Raw genomic sequence first — 15,782 nt, forward strand, 5'->3', positions numbered from 1 at the left:
GAGAGGTGCCGCTGACACACAACACACACGCCCCAGCACACGCACGAAGCCGTTCGTTCGCCTTCATTTCAATGTCCCTTTTCCCAGCGGCCCGGTCCCCCGGGCCCGGCCCCGCCTCCCCGACCCCGCTCAGCGGCCGCTCGCCGCCAAGCCGCCCGCGCCTCGCGCACAGACTCTGCCCCGTTGCCATGTGTGATGACGCCCCCCCCCTCTCAATTTTTCTCATTGGCTGCTCCGCCGATGACGGAATTTCCAAGTGCGCCTCTCCGTGATTGGTTTGCGAGCGAGCGTGGCACGGGCTTTGATTGGCGGTCAGGGAGAAGAGGGGAGCGGAATTGGTTGGAAGGGGAGTGAGGGGGGCGCCCGGTGCATTGTGGGGCGGCGCGCGCGTGGTGCGGGAGGCGCTCATGGCGGCCATCGGTGTTCACCTGGGCGCTACCTGTGCCTGCGCCGCCGTCTATAAGGTGAGGGGCTGCTCCTCCCGCTGTGTCTGGGGCGGTGCGGAGGCGTCGTGACTACTCGGGGGTCCGAGGTGCAGGTGGTGGTGGTGCAGGTGGTGGTGGTGCAGGTGGTGGTGGTGCAGGTGGTGGTGGTGCAGGTGGTGGTGAAGAAGGAGGTGGTGAAGAAGGAGGTGGTGGTGGAGATGGTGGGCCGCGGTCATCTCTGTTCTCTCAAGGCGCTGCGGGCTCACGCCGCGAGTGAGGCCCTGACGGGGCGCGGGCTGTCCGAGGGTCGGCTCACGGGGGTGCCTCTATCCGCAGGATGGCCGCGCCGACGTGGTCGCCAACGACGCCGGGGACAGGGTCACTCCTGCGGTCGTGGCTTTCTCGGAGAGCGAGGAGGTGAGGCGTCCCTTTGGCGGGGGGTGGAGGGGGGTTTGGCGGCGGGGGGAGCTCTGCCTGGTGCTTACTTCTTTTTTTTCCTTGCTTTTCATTCAGGTTGTTGGCTTAGCTGCAAAGCAAAGTAGAATAAGAAATATTTCAAACACTGTAGTGAAAGTAAAGCAGATCCTTGGGCGAAGGTAAGAGAAGAGGTGTGAAAGGGAAGGTGAGAAGTTCATTTTTCCCCATTAAAGCTGTTTAGTGAAATGTAGTCTCAGCATTGATATTGGAGGCATTTTAATATAGTGTGATAGTAGTTAAGTTACCCTGGCATTGACAGGAGAGTATGTCAAATCTTAAAATTCATTATATTATGAATTTCTTATTCTGCATTTCCTTTCAAGAGTAAAGAGGTGCATAGCATTTTATACCTGAACTTGTCTGCGAAATCAAGTTGTGAAATTCCGTAACAAGTAGCGTATATGCTTTTGATATATACTTAAGTTTCGTAACGAAAACATCTCCTTACCTGGATGTTTTCCTGTGGCTAAAATCCACTGTGGTTTTAGTTGCATGAAGCTTTGTATTGCTTTTATTACCATAATAAAACACATTGACGTAATGCCTGTTGTGAATCTTCAGTTAGTGGAGCTGTGTTGATTTGTGCTGGCAGTTACAGTGATTCTAGAACTAAACTTGTTGGTTTAGGTCTAACATCAGAGATGCGACAAAGCTTTTCAGTGGTAACCTAGCTGTGTGTTACAGCCCTTCCATTGAAAGGAGTTGACAAGGTGATGTCCATTCTGATGTATTTCAGCACTTTTCAGGTGCATAACTTTACATATTTAGTAGAGGATTAAGATTATCAGTTTATTGCTGTCATGTTATTTCAGTCAATACTACAAAAGTGCCACTCAAATCTTTTATAATGATTATTGGGGATAGGTGGTTAAAACAACATGTTGGGTTTTGTTTTCCCTTTTCGCTAACTAGTGATTAGTTTAGGGAAAGCGGATTGAAAGAGACCAGCAGTCAGAACTGTTGGTTTTTCTTCTCCTGTGTAAATGTATCTGTAGAGTGGAAACAGGAATTTTGGTTGAAGTATAGCTTCAGAGGCTTGTAGACGTTATATCAGCAAGGTGAATGAATTTGTGCAATTACCGTTGAGCATATGATTTATTTTATTATTTTGAATTTGCCTGGACAGCTCTGGTGACCCACAGGCAGAGAAATATATTGCAGAAAGCAAATGTTCAGTGAGTACGATCAAGTTTTTTTGTTGTTCTCAGAATAACTTGTATCATTTTATACTGTTGTTCTTGGCTTTGTTTGTGCCGCACCATGTCTGTGTTCTGTAGCGATCAGCTCTCATTATATGAGGTCCATTTGCTGCTGGACAGAATGTTTCTCGTTTTATAAAGTGGAGAACTTCAGCGTGTTCTGAAATCTGCCATCGTAATAGAATCCAACAGAAAAATGATATATATATATCTTGGCTATTCTCAGAAGGGATGATTCTTAACATATTTGGGTAATAGCATTGTGGTGTTTCTCAGCGCTGGTAGGAGATGGTCAGGTTACATCATCTTGTGATAAAAATGCTTAACCACTTGATTTAATATCAGTATTTAATTTGGATAATACTGTGCCTGTTACTAGAAACCTTTTTGCAAAACGAGAGAAAAATTGTCCTGGAAAAATACATTCCTAAAGAAGGAACAAGGTTTCTTCTGGTTTTTAACTGTTCGTATTGACATGCTTACATAAATAGTTGTTATTTTTTCTTATGGAATATAAGCAGGCAAGCACTTTTGTTCTAAACGTTGCTTTTGTACTAAGGAAAACTTCGTAATAGAAAGTCTGGAGTCTTTAAATCCATATGAGTGTCACTGTCGTGTCTGTTGGATAATGCAAGGGTGTTTTGTGATCTTTGATAAGCATCTTGGAAACATTTATTCTCTTGTAGTGGAGTACTAACGTGGAAAGTATTTACACAGTCCAGTGCTTTTTACTTTGAACAGAGGCTACATTAAACATTACTTTTTGTTAATAATCAAAATATGTATCTAACAGAGATATATTGGCTTTGCTTACAGATAATCGAGAAGAATGGAAAACTTCAATACGAAATAGATAATAAACTTATTAACCCAGAGGATGTGGCAAAGCTGATTTTCAGTAAAATGAAAGGTATATAATAAGTAAAATCGTAATATATTTTAGTTTTTTAAACTGTCCTCATATTTTTAAGATGTAGTATATTGGTTTTTTTGGTTTTAATCAACATGTTCTGCCTATGTTTATGAACAGAAACTGCTCAGTCTGCATTGGGTTCAGATGTAAATGACGTTGTTATCACTGTACCATTTGATTTTGAAGAGAATCAGAAAAATGCCCTTGGGTAAGAGGATTAAGATTTTTCTGTTATTTAACGTGCCTAAAGCAGACTGGCTGGCAGATCAGCAATAGGAGTTCTCCTGCTGGACTTCAGCCTGCGACTGTCAGTCAAGACATTGGGGTGTTATTTGAATTGGGAAAATGTGGAAGTAGGAGATAAAAATCCTAAATTTATAAACTCTTCATGGAATTGACTGTTGTAACCAAACTGAAATTCTGAATTAACTGAAGTGAGAGGGAACTTTGGTGTCATCAAGGATAGAATGTCAGTTCACATGTGTTATTTCTAGTGGATCTTCAGTGTCTGCTTGGAAATGCAAATCGTTTCTCAGCCCTCTTCCGTAATTTCCCATCCCTTTATACAACAATACTCACCAAACCAAATGGTGTTACATGACTTTACTGAGGGCTGTTTTATGGGAGAGCAGATACGGAATACACACCAGTATTCTGCTTGGAAGTTCTGCATGGAAGTGCAGCTGTAAAAATTCTGCCACATGAAAACATTAATAGACTTAAAACTGTGCGTAATTGACAGCATCTATTTCTGTCTTCTGGTGTGTAGAAGCCCTTATGTTTAACTGTCATGAAATACTTGAGCACAAAGATGGTCATAAAACATTAGTGGCTGGGTATTTGCAGTATGTATAATGAAACATTCTATTGCTTTGGCATACTAGTTTCAAAATAACTTCGAAGTGATGGAAATGACTTGCAGGGCAGTCCTAGGGTTACTGGAGTTGCAAGAAAACATGCAAAGAAAATGTTAGAAGTGAGGTGTGGTAACTTGATCTGGAAATAAAAACAATTTTCCTAGCATGGTATCTGGTGAAATAATGTACCAAGAACTTTTAAAGTCACACCTGAATATAAGTTACTAAGTTTGACTGAGGGTGGGGTTTTTCATCTTGTAGTTGGGGAGGCTTTTGCTGTTTTTTATGGGGTATGTAGACTGATACATCAGTGTTTTGACAGTAAGCACACAGCAGATCCAGCTACCTGAAGAACACAGTAGCAACTGAACTTCTTGATACCTTTTTTTTCCCAGTCACGTAGCTTTGTTAATATTATACTGTAACCAAGTTCTGAATTGGTGGCATATGTAGTTCAGATGAAATCTTAATAGTGTGCATGACTGCAGTGAAATCATTAAAGTAAAATGAAATGCTGTTATGCCTTATCACAGGGAAGCAGCTGCAGCTGCTGGATTTAATGTTATGAGGTTAATTCATGAACCATCTGCAGCTCTCCTGGCTTATGGAATTGGCCAAGATTCACCCACTGGGAAAAGGTAAAATTCTAATATTTTACTTCTTAAATTTGAGCTGCTCTACTTAAATCCTGAGAAATCTTGCTGTATTGCCTTAGCAGTCAATACAAAATTAATGATTTGTGGCTTGTTTTTCTTTTTTTCTTTTGACAAAGCCAATAACAATTTAGAAGTTGTAAATCCATAGTGTTTTAAATCCCTTTGCTCTGGTTTTTATTTTTTTAGAACTGTCTTTAAAGATTTGTCCCCAGATTCTGTCTTGCTTTTTCATGAGCTGATTGGCTTGAAGAACTAAAGCTGAGTTCCTGGGTTGGGTAGGTGCATTGGGTTTCCCGTATAGATATTCAGATAATTCGCAAGATTTTCAAAATAGCAAAGAGTGGTGTCAGTGCAAACAGCTGCCTTGTCTTTTTTCTTCTTGGTTGGTATTTTTTAGCCTTTTCATTTAATTCTTGCCTATAATATTGAATGTACTGTTCAGTTCTCAGTTGTGTTATAGGAAAAACATTGAGTACTCTCACTGTGTGAAATAGACCATTTTGTTCTTTGGGGAACACTGTCAAGTAGTCAGTGGTACTAAGATACATTAAATACAAACACCTCAAATCAAATTCTCCTGACAAAACTGATTAAAACCTGTAATACATTATATGGTGGTCGTCTTTTTAGAAAGTGTGTCAAAGTAAACATAATTTTAGATGGCTTATTAATACTACTTTCTTTTTTTTTTAACATGGCAGCAATGTGTTGGTTTATAAACTTGGTGGAACGTCGCTTTCTATCACAATCATAGAAGTAAACAGTGGAATATATCGGGTGCTCGCTACAAACACAGATGATAGCATTGGTGGAGTTTGCTTCACAGAAGCTCTAGCACAACACTTAGCTTCTGAATTTCAGAGGTAGGTTTTGAATTCCAAGCATGTTGCTGTTAGGACAGGAACTTTGTTATCTGATACTTGCTTTCAAAGGAAAAAAAAATTATATTAGTTTGTCAGATCTAGCAGACTGTCTGCAAGTGAAATGGCTCAAATAAAGATATTAAAGGAACATTCAGCTGTTGGGGGCCAAGGAGGAAGGTTGGGAAATACTTGGGTTTGGGTGGATGCTGCCTGAAGACGGTGTTGAACTCTTCAGGGCTCAGCTATGAACTGTTCTGTGTTTTGAGTGATGTATGTGACTACAGGCTGCTTGCATCCTTTCAGTCACAAGCTTTTGGGGTGGCAGGGGATTCACCTGTGTGGGTGGGTTTGTTTTTCTTGTTGTCATGAAGGGCTGTGGTGGGGCTTGGGTCATCAGACTGAAGTCTGTATGGCACGTCATCCTGCGATGAACAAGTGCATTACCGCTAGCTCTAGTGATCTTGAGGTGGTCCATTGTGTGCTGTCACAGGAGGAGACTTTTTGGATGAAACATAGTGTTCTGTTGACACATCTAATGTTCGGCGTTCTATTTCTTCTTAATCTGTTGTTAAAATTAGTTAACTCACAGGCCGTTTCTTGCTGTTCCTTGCAGTCACTTACAGGATTTGTTCAGCTGAGAAACTGTTCAGGAAGACTGAAATCTATATGATAAACACTAACACCTGAGTTCAGGGTGCCTCTGCGCAGTGTTCTTTAGTTGAAATTGAAATAGATGCTTTTATTCTTTGTGAGTTTTCAATAGTGGCATTGTAGATAATACTAAAATGTCTACAGAAAACAAGTTCAGTAGCTTTAACCTTGTTTTCCTTTTGGAAAGTTAGCGTTATCACTCAAATGCCTGCCTTTCTAAACTGATATCTCTTCTGTCGTCTTTTCAATGTAGGTCTTGTAAACATGATATTAGAGGAAATCCCAGAGCCATGATGAAGTTAATGAACAGTGCTGATATTGCAAAGCACTCGTTATCAACCCTGGGAAGTGCAAACTGTTTTGTAGACTCATTGTATGATGGACTGGATTTTGATTGCAATGTCTCCAGGTAAAAGAAATCTTGAAGCTACTGCTTTTATATAAAACTATACTCGAAATCTTTCTAGGTGGGATGTTCAGTAAGGTTTGATTTCCCCGCCCCCCCCCCCCCCCCCCCCCCCCCGTGGTATTAATTTTAGAAATGCAAGTGAGATGGGAGACCAACTTGCTTTCTTTCAGCTTTGTTTCATATTGGTGCTTCTATTAGGATGTGATCTGTAGTAGTTCGGGTAGTAACACTAACATTATTGCCCGAATTGTTAGAAAATAAAGTGCAAAAAGGCACAGGGAGACCTCATCTTTGGAGTCTGGTTGTTGATGAAAGGGCAATACATACTGTAACTACTCAAGGTGGGAGGGGATTTCCCGCTATTATTGTGTTTGTTGGTTTTTCCTTAAAGAAAAGAGTACTTTTGGACTCTTTCATCTAAGTGAGCTCCGGAATGATAGGAGTCATGGAAGGCTTGATACTGCCTTTGTTTGACAGCTGGAGTAGAAGGGTGTTTTCTGTCTTTTTATTCATACTGCTGTGTCCTACTCCAAGTCTTTTCTCTGTTGGGACGATCTCTTACTGAGACGTTTAGCTAATTTTGATTCCTCTTCCAGGCAGCAGCAGCTTTAGCAGAATGAAATAGACTTTTCAATTTCAGAACTGTGCATCCACTGCTGCAGCAGTTGCATCTGTTAAAATACTGCACAGTGTTTGCAAATGTGAGAAGCAATGCTGTGTAACTTGTTTGGCTCAGTTTTGGAGAAGGATGTCCAGTGCACTAATGTTGCAGCATTTGACTTGCTGTATTTGTACGGAGTAAAACTTCTTCAGGCTTGAAAGAGCCTGAAGCAAGCACGAGTTTGTTTTTCAATTTGCTTAAGGGCCTACTCACTGTGTGCACATCAGGAGAGAGCTTGATTTGCCTCTGAAAATTCAAGAGGCACATTTGAGTCTTTGTGTCTTCATTTTAAAGATGATGAAGCAGTTCCAGGATTTTTTCTGCTTTTTTTGTATATGAGTCAAGACAACAATACTGTTTTTTCTCTGGACTAAACTGAAGAATGAATGTGCATTCCATGTAGGTGTCAATGATGGAATCAATAGCGCAGATATTTTCACAACAACAACAACAAAATCACTTCTTCGAGATTAATAATTGGGAAATTAGATTTTTTTTTTAAAAAAATCCCTTAGTACCAGTTATAGCTAGAGAACCAAAGTATATTCTAAAAATGATTGTTCTTCATTCTCGGGTATTTGTCTCTAATGGATGAGATGACACTTCTTGAATTTTTTTTTTGTATTTTTTTTTCTTCTAGGGCCAGGTTTGAACTTATATGTTCTTCACTTTTTAGTAAATGTGTGGAAGCAATTAAAAAGCTCTTGCAGGAAGCTGGATTTACAGCAGATGATATTAATAAGGTAATAATAGAAATCACTTGTCTGTAGTATACTTTATACCTCTGCAAGAAGAATATTTGTGGGGCCTGTTTTCCTTGCAGACTGAGATTATTTCGTGATGTGTTTAAGCATTTTTGGCTCAGATCCAACCACGTATGTAGACTCAAGATCTTTCAAACTTCTATCTTTGCTTTGATTTCAGTTACTTGAAGTTAAGTATAAGGTAGAGTCAGAGTCAGCGATGTGTTCTTACTGCTGCATATTGAGTCAGTGGTAGAGGATTTGTCTCCATTTGGTGTGTTTCTGTAACTTGGTAGAGCAGAGTACCACCTTCTTTAAATTTAGTACATCGACTTTCTTCTGCCCTCACTGAGCTTTGGATGGAGTTTGCTGACGCTGCTGAAGAAAGCCCGAGTTTTGACTTTTTTTTCTTATGAGTTGAACAAATCACTTAGTGTCTACTTGGTGCCTGTGTTCTTCCTTGTTAGCTTAAAAAACTTAGAAACACGTTAGACGTCAAACCAGAGAGTGTTCTAATGCCAAATATGGTGAGTAAAGTAGGAGGCATTACTGGTTTCATTCAAAGGTCTTTTTTTGCTTTGATATAAGAGTAATTTCATCTTAACCCCTGTGCACCTGTGTGTGACATAGTGCTGCATTTATCACTGGTGGAACTGGCACATAACTTATGCAGCAAAAGTTAGCTGGCGCTTTTAATGTTACTTGATGCTATTTTAGACTCTTCATTAGTGTTTGCTGTGTCACATCAGAGTTTCACTGGTAGGATAATGAAGTGTCCTTGGCCATTGTTCAGAGAACATCTTTTGTTTTCTGGTGGCAGTATTTTTCTGAGTGGCCCAGTGTGCTGTCCTCTCAGGCCTTAATGCTTTTTGGGGGGGGAGCGGGGGCACTTTAAATGTAAAAATAAATGAACCTAATTTACAACTCTTAAATTCTGTTTTACATGAAGAAAAATGTGAATTAACTTTGTTTCCAGATCTGGTTGATCTCAACAAAGTTACTGTAATAAGAGAAGGGGTTTAAGGGTTTTCTCTTGCACAAGATCAGTAAGTGATGGCTGGTTGTCAGTGGCATCTCTCAGGATTTGATACTGAGGCTAATGCCATTTAACGTCTCTGTTAATAACACAGATGATGGGGTAGCATGTGCTCTCAGGAAGTTTGCTGACAGTACCAAAATGAGAGGAGCAATCAATACCACTGCAGATCAAGGCTGCTATTCAGGTGGATTGAAAAAGGCGAGAGAAATTTATATAATAGGGTAGAGTATTTGGGTTGGAAGGGACGTACAATGATCATCTAGTCCAATGGAGAAGAACATCACAAAGATCAACAAAGGCAAATGCAGAGTCTGGGATGGAATAATCCTGTGCAGCAGGACAGGCTAGGAGTTGCTAGAACACAGCTGTGCAGGAGAAGATGTGAGGGTTCTAATAGATGGTAAGTTTACTATTATAGTAGTCAGCAGTGTGCATCTGCAGCAAAGGTGGCCAGTTGCGTGCCGAGCTGTAATAGCAAGGGTGTAGCCATGGGTGTAGGAAAGCGTTTGTTTCCCTCTTTGGCACTTGCACAGAGTGTCCAAGTAAAATCTCATCATTTTTGGGCTTCACAGGAGATGAAAGGTACTGACCTGCTGGAGCCAGTCTAGGTTTGCTCACCCATAAGAGAAGGCTCAGGGGAGACTCGTGCTGCCTACACTTACCTAATAGGAAGGCATACACGAGTCAAAACCTCACTTACTCCTTCCTGTAGGTGCCTGATGGAAGGGTGAGTGGCAAGCAGCACAAGTTACAACAGGGGAAAATTTTAGATACCAAGAAAAGAATTTGTAGTGTGAGGGTGATCCAGCACTGAAACATGGGCCCACAGAGCCTGTGGAATCTCTGTGGAGATAAGGTCCTGAGCAGCCTGTTGTAACTGGAACTATTCTGGGCAGGAGGTTGGACTAGATTACCTCTGGAGGTCCCTTCCAACCTGACTCATTTTATGATGAATTCCTCAATTTTTAAAATGTTACTTCATCTAGCTGGTGCTTACTATAGGAAACGCTTTTTCAAGACACCACGTCAAACTTGCAAGCTATTTCCATTATTTTTGAATTTCAAATTAAGGAAGTCAAGCAAAGATGGCATCAATTTTTATTTCAACAACTACAGATGATAAAATGCCCCAGAGCAGTTTGCATTTCTGTGTTTCAGGCTGTGACCTGTCTGTTTTATCTGTCAGAAGAAAGATTTGAAATCACTAAGGCATGTTTTCCAGGTAGTTCTGTGTGGTGGGTCTGCTCGAATCCCGAAGCTACAGCAGCTGATCAAAGACATTTTCCCAACCGTGGAATTACTGAATTCAATTCCTCCAGACGAAGTTATTCCCATTGGTGCAGCCATAGAGGCAGGAATTCTGCTAGGGAAAGAGAATCCTTTGTTAGAAGAGGAAGCACTCTTTATTGAGTGTTCCGCCAAAGATATTCTTCTTAAGGTAAGGCCAAAATTATTTAGCTTAGAAAATTTTACTGCTGCAATGAATATACAGCACTACTGTGCATGACTGATCTTAGAGAAACAGTATTAGTTTATTATTAAAGTATTTATTATTAGTTCTACAGATTGGCTATAGATCAGCAGTAAGTGGTAACAGGTTTATTGACAAAAAATTGACTGGAAAAACTGCTTGATTTTAAGGGGAGATAGATTGTGTCTTTGCTATGTTGTAACAGCTGGACTGTTTCATTTATTTATAGGAGCTATTTTTTTTTACTGTGATGGTAAATGTGGCAGACAGAATGAATCTTGGATTTCTTTTCTCACGGAGCACTGTTGTAACACTTCCAGCTCACTAAAGTACTTAGAGAAAGGCATGAACTTTTTTTTTCTTTTTAAAGGGAGTAGACGAGTCAGGGGCTGACAAATTCACAGTGCTATTTCCATCAGGGACGCCATTACCAGCTCGAAGGCAGCACACCCTGCACGCTCCTGGAAACACTTCTTCTGTATGCCTTGAACTGTACGAGTCATTGGGGAAAAGTCCCATGAATGAAGAATGTAAATTTGCACAGGTGAGTATATACACACTCATGTGCATTTTTAATATCAATCACTTGGAAATCGAGCGGATCTGGGGAAAAAAAAAATAAACCCAAAACAAATCCCACCCCTGCCAAAACTTCTTGTTACAAAATTAGAATGAGATGCAACTCTTTGGAAACGGTCTTTAAGCATTCTTCTGTAAACGTGTTATGAAGTATCAAAGCACTTTTTAAAGAAACTAAAGTTACCCTTTTGCATTTCTAAATGGCTCTCTGGATTTGACATTTGGCACTGCTGTGGTAAGCTCACCTGGGATGAGAGATCGTAACCGGTGATTCCAGTAGTACGCAATCTCCAGCTTTTTAGAAATAAAACTGCCGGAGGTAGTGATGTAGCTAGTGCATGTGCTGTTGATTACTTTTTGATCTTCTTAGATTGGACAGGATCTTGGTATTAAATACCACATTTGATTTTTCACAGTGGTAAGATGATATGATTAAATCCTCACCCGATATAAAGATATTGCTCGGCAATTGACCTATTGAGAGAACACAGCTTGTTCAAAACAGTGATGATGAGCTTACCCTGGCTTCAGTGTGCTTAAAGCACCAGGGAGGAGGCAGATGTGGCTGAAATTGATGGAATACTTGAAAATTGTTATTCCACCTTAGTCCTGCCCAAAGACCTTTAAGGGGATAGGAAAAGGTTGTTACCTGAAAATTACAGAACTGATCGTAAGCAAAGGAACATGCTCAGCTCCTACTGTAGTCTGTGGGAGTTGTAGGTACTCCAGCTATCCTGACTATAGATCCTGAAACAAACCCACTGAAACAGTAGTGCAAATAGCTAAAAATACATAGATTTGCACTACAGGTGAATGAAGTGCACTAGGGCATGCTTTGATGTTGAATTATTAGTATGAGATGCTAAACAGAATGAATTGCACACCTTAGCTATTGTGTCACTTCAGTTGAACTGCTGTGCAAAGATTTAGGGAACTTGATTATAATTTAACTTTTTTTTTAAACAGATTGTACTCCAGGATTTAGATAAAAAGGAGGATGGCCTACATGATATACTAACTGTTCTCACTATGAAAAGGTACCCAAAATATTTCTTGTTCTGCTATTTAACTTGCTGTGTCACACTTCTGACATGCAGTCTTTTCTCCCGTTACAGAATGTTTCATTTTGTCTTGAGAAATTTCAGCATTTCATTGCTTACAGGGCTGTGTCCTAGCAGGGCTAAATTCTGTAGGAATGTGGTTTTTATGCAGCACCTTCTGTGCTTTCATTGTTTGATTCCTAAAGAAATAAAACTTAACACAGTTGTATAGGTGATTTTTAGCAGCTTGTGAACTGTTGGTCAGTTTAACCATGCTTGAGAACAGTCAGGGTCTCAAATTTCTTGTGGAAGGGGGTCAGGGAGTTGTGTTGAATGCCCACACTCTCAGAGGAAACTTGAGTAGAATCTGTATTAGTTGCTAAGGTATCCATGAAGGACTTCTCATATGCAGCATTTGTGGTGAAAACCTGTGGCTCTGTTCTTTGAGACAGAGTTGTTATGCATGAGAAACAATGCCACAGGAAATCAGCCTTCATAAATCTAGTTTTTACAGAATTACCTGTTTATTGTGGGGAAAATACGAAGTATCTTATGGCGGGGTGGGGAATGGGGATGACATGATATTGAAGAAATTTCTCTCGGGTCTTAATAGGAGTACTTGGGCTCATTTGAAATAGTCTTAAGTAGTTTATAAAGATATCAGAAGGTGGAATTCTAAGTAGTCAAAGCATGTTTGTCTTCTGAGGGCTGTCCTATTGCTTTTCTAAATAATACAAAACTTGTCTAGATGTTGCTGAAAAACTAAATCCCTGCTTGCTATTTGAGTTAAAAATACTTCATTTTCTTACGTTAAGTATCAGGTGTACTAATGCTCATTAACAGACTTCACCTGAAATACCTTGTTAGTCATACAGAGGTTTGCCCTTAGCATTGATAAGAAAAACATCTTAGGGATTATGTATGCAACTGTGTAGTGCAGAAAACCTGCATTACTTTAAAGGGGTTTTTAGTAATATTAAGATGAAAAAGGTTAGGGAAAGTTCACTAGAACCCATCTATTCCTATCTAAATATTACGTGTGACTGTTGTCTGTCTAGATGAAGTAGGATTCAATATTGTCTCTAATTCTTGGATTTTGAAAATTAAGGTTTTCCTCATTGAAGGAGATCCTTAGTATTTAGAGACGACTACTACTGTTTAAAACTCAAGTTCTCATGCTTTGAGAAGATGTGCTTATCTGTTGGTTGCTGTTACTCAGAGTTCTGAAGATTAATATTTTGGATAGTATTACTGCATATGCTATTTACAAACCTGTACTAGGTAAACTTAGTTACAGTATTTAAACATGTTCCTGAATCTGTTCCACCATATGTGGAGAAGATAAATACTTCAATGGAGAGCAAGAAGTGCATATCTAAATACTCAATAAACTACACTCAGTTTCACAGATCAGTTTCATCTGTGTTGAAGCATATTCTTCCCTGGATATTTTGATGCTCATCTTTCTTCCTTTCATCTGCATGAAGACTCTTCTTTATCCTCTCTGGAACATGCAGTGACATAGTAAGTGTTGTGTTGAGATAGTCCTAAACATACCTTTCTCTTTTATCTAGGGACGGGTCCTTGCATGTTACCTGCACAGATCAAGATACCGGAAAGTGTGAAATCATCACTGTTGAAGTGGCATCATAGTCTCTTTTGAAAGGCAGCATTTTTCTAAGTTGATTTTTGTCTCTTGTTGGCTTTTCTGCCAAAGTGGTGACTCTCTCTGAGATGTCTTTAATGATTCTTAGAGGACTGTAATAACCTGAGGTAAAACATTAATTTGCCACCAAGTCTGTTTGGAGTGGAAAATGTGGTGCAAAATGTTAATCAAGACATGCAGACAGCAGAGCATTGAATTATCGGTACCTGATTTTAAAAATGCAAAGGGCAAATCCTTGTGCCTTGTGGTTCAGCAACAAGCATGTTACTTAGTCTAAAGACTTTTTTCCTTGGACTAATCAGGTCGTGTACCCGTTCCACCAATGTATTTGTGGCTTCAACGGAATAGCATCGAACCAGCAAGAGCTAGACTGCTGAAAATCCACTCTACCTGTACCAAATTGTACTGAGATCCTGTGTGGTCTTGATGTCGCCTGAAACCGTGGAGGTGATGCCCATTTGTGCTGGCCTCTTGAGCAGGATTATTTTTTTTTCTGCAGTTACCGTAAGATGGTTTTGTGGTGTAATCTGAAAAACGTGTGGAAGGGTTATATGTGCTTATTTATGTGTTATTAATAAAATAGGTTTTTTATGCAGATCTAGCATCTTCCATTCTGTGTGTCACTGTTACCTGTATGTCATTGTTTGGATGCAAGCTGGCAGCTTTATTCATTTTAGGTAGAGGAATAGTAAGGAGATGGAGCAGGCAAGTGTCGTTACAGGGTTTGAGGGTCTCAGCCTAATGTGCAGTTAAGGGGCAACAGTTCAGCCCTGAGGGCCAGATCTATTTTGTAAAACCCTCAAAGTGACACAGCAGAGCCTCAAAAGCAAGAGACTGAAACCGGAGCAAGGGATTCCCATCTGGATTTGAAAGAGACCTGTGTTCAATTACCTGTTTTTCTGTAAGCTTCCCAGATTGTCTTGTGTTTGCCAGACATGTATTTCAATATGCTTCCTACCTCACAGAAGCAATAGATACTGCATATAAGATGTAAATCTTACAGACATTTGTTGGGAATGCAGTATTTTGTGGCTTAACCAGCCTAGACAGGGGCTTTGAACTGGTGAGGCTTCCTTAAGTGGCCGAAGTGCTGGGAAAGCTCTCCTTCCCTTATCCCTGGCTCTTTGATCTCTGGAAAACAAGTAAATAGTTCACCAGTTCCGGCATGAAAACCTCTAAAAGGGATGTTGGAAAACCCAAAGTCTGTTTCTGTCATGGCAGTGGTGTACCACAGCCCTTATAAATACAAGAGACACTTAAGCACTAACAAGTGACCAGACATCTTTAAGGGATGTTTTGCTGTGTAATCAGAGAATCGTAGTGGTTGGAAAGGACCTTTTAAGATCATCAAGTCCAACCGTTAACCCAGCACTGCCCAGTCCACCACTAAACGATGTCCCTCAGCACCACATCTACTTGTCTTGAATACCGCCAGGGATGGTGACTCCACCACTTCTCTGGGCAGCCTGTTCCAATGCTTGATAACCCTTTCAGTGAAGAAATTTTTCCTGATACAAATCTAAATCTCCCCTGGCACAACTTGAGGCCGTTTCCTCTCATCCTGTCACTTCTTACCTGGGAGAAGAGACCAACACCCACCTTTCTACAACCTCCTTTCAGGTAGTTGTAGAGAGCGATAAGGTCTCCCCTGAGCCTCCTTTTCTCCAGGCTAAACAACCCCAGTTCCCTCAGCTTCTCATATAATGGGGCTTGGGGCGAACTTGAAAGCTGTATTAATAGGAAACACCCGTTCTGAGAAGCGTGCTGTGATGAGAGTGAAGCTTTTTTTAAACAGTGTCTGAAACCCTTCTTTGTGGTTCCTACTTCCAGCTCCGCGGCTGGCAGGGTGCCGTGACGGGCCCGGCGGAAGGCGGCCCGGCGCCTTGCGCTTCCCCCGCCCCAGGCAGTACCGCTTTGCCCGTGCTCTAAACGAACAAAGAGAAACCGCATTAAATTGCACCTCGCTTCGCTTTAACCTCTCTCACAGCCGCTACTGCCGCGCTCCGTCCGTGCTGGGGACCGCCCCTCACGCAGAGCCGCGGCCTGGGGCGCGCATACCCCGCTGAGGCGGCCCCGTTCCCGCCAAGGCCCTTCGCGTGCCGCGGGGGCGGAGCCGCGTGCGCGCGCCGCCGC

At 41.1% G+C, this 15,782-nt stretch overlaps 1 protein-coding gene across 2 annotated transcripts; it reads left to right on the forward strand.

Annotated features, from left to right (window-relative positions):
• The first annotated feature begins 382 nt into the window (after window positions 1-382).
• HSPA14 (heat shock protein family A (Hsp70) member 14) lies at window positions 383-14,218 on the forward strand. 2 transcript variants are annotated; one of them, XM_068401473.1, is made up of 14 exons: window positions 383-464; window positions 762-842; window positions 939-1,021; window positions 2,029-2,077; window positions 2,918-3,011; window positions 3,132-3,222; window positions 4,405-4,509; window positions 5,229-5,390; window positions 6,295-6,450; window positions 7,752-7,854; window positions 10,116-10,331; window positions 10,735-10,908; window positions 11,910-11,980; window positions 13,558-14,218. In XM_068401473.1, the coding sequence occupies exons 1-14, from the start codon at window positions 408-410 to the stop codon at window positions 13,634-13,636; spliced, it is 1,521 nt and encodes a 506-aa protein (XP_068257574.1). In that variant the 5' UTR covers window positions 383-407; the 3' UTR covers window positions 13,637-14,218. The 2 variants fall into 2 exon arrangements, with proteins under 2 accessions (XP_068257574.1, XP_068257575.1); XM_068401474.1 differs by lacking the exon at window positions 13,558-14,218 and having other exon boundaries at window positions 10,784-10,908.
• Window positions 14,219-15,782: the final 1,564 nt, after the last annotated feature.

Source organism: Nyctibius grandis, chromosome 5, assembly GCF_013368605.1.
Source record: "Nyctibius grandis isolate bNycGra1 chromosome 5, bNycGra1.pri, whole genome shotgun sequence".
Lineage (NCBI taxonomy): Eukaryota > Metazoa > Chordata > Aves > Nyctibiiformes > Nyctibiidae > Nyctibius > Nyctibius grandis.

Excerpts from the sequence above, each read along its gene's own strand:
- HSPA14 (XM_068401473.1), top strand. The coding sequence starts at position 408 with ATGGCGGCCATCGGTGTTCACCTGGGCGCTACCTGTGCCTGCGCCGCC. Across the intron at positions 2,078-2,917 it reads TTGCAGAAAGCAAATGTTCA|ATAATCGAGAAGAATGGAAA; the intron begins GTGAGTACGATC and ends CTTTGCTTACAG. Across the intron at positions 6,451-7,751 it reads TTTGATTGCAATGTCTCCAG|GGCCAGGTTTGAACTTATAT; the intron begins GTAAAAGAAATC and ends TTTTTCTTCTAG.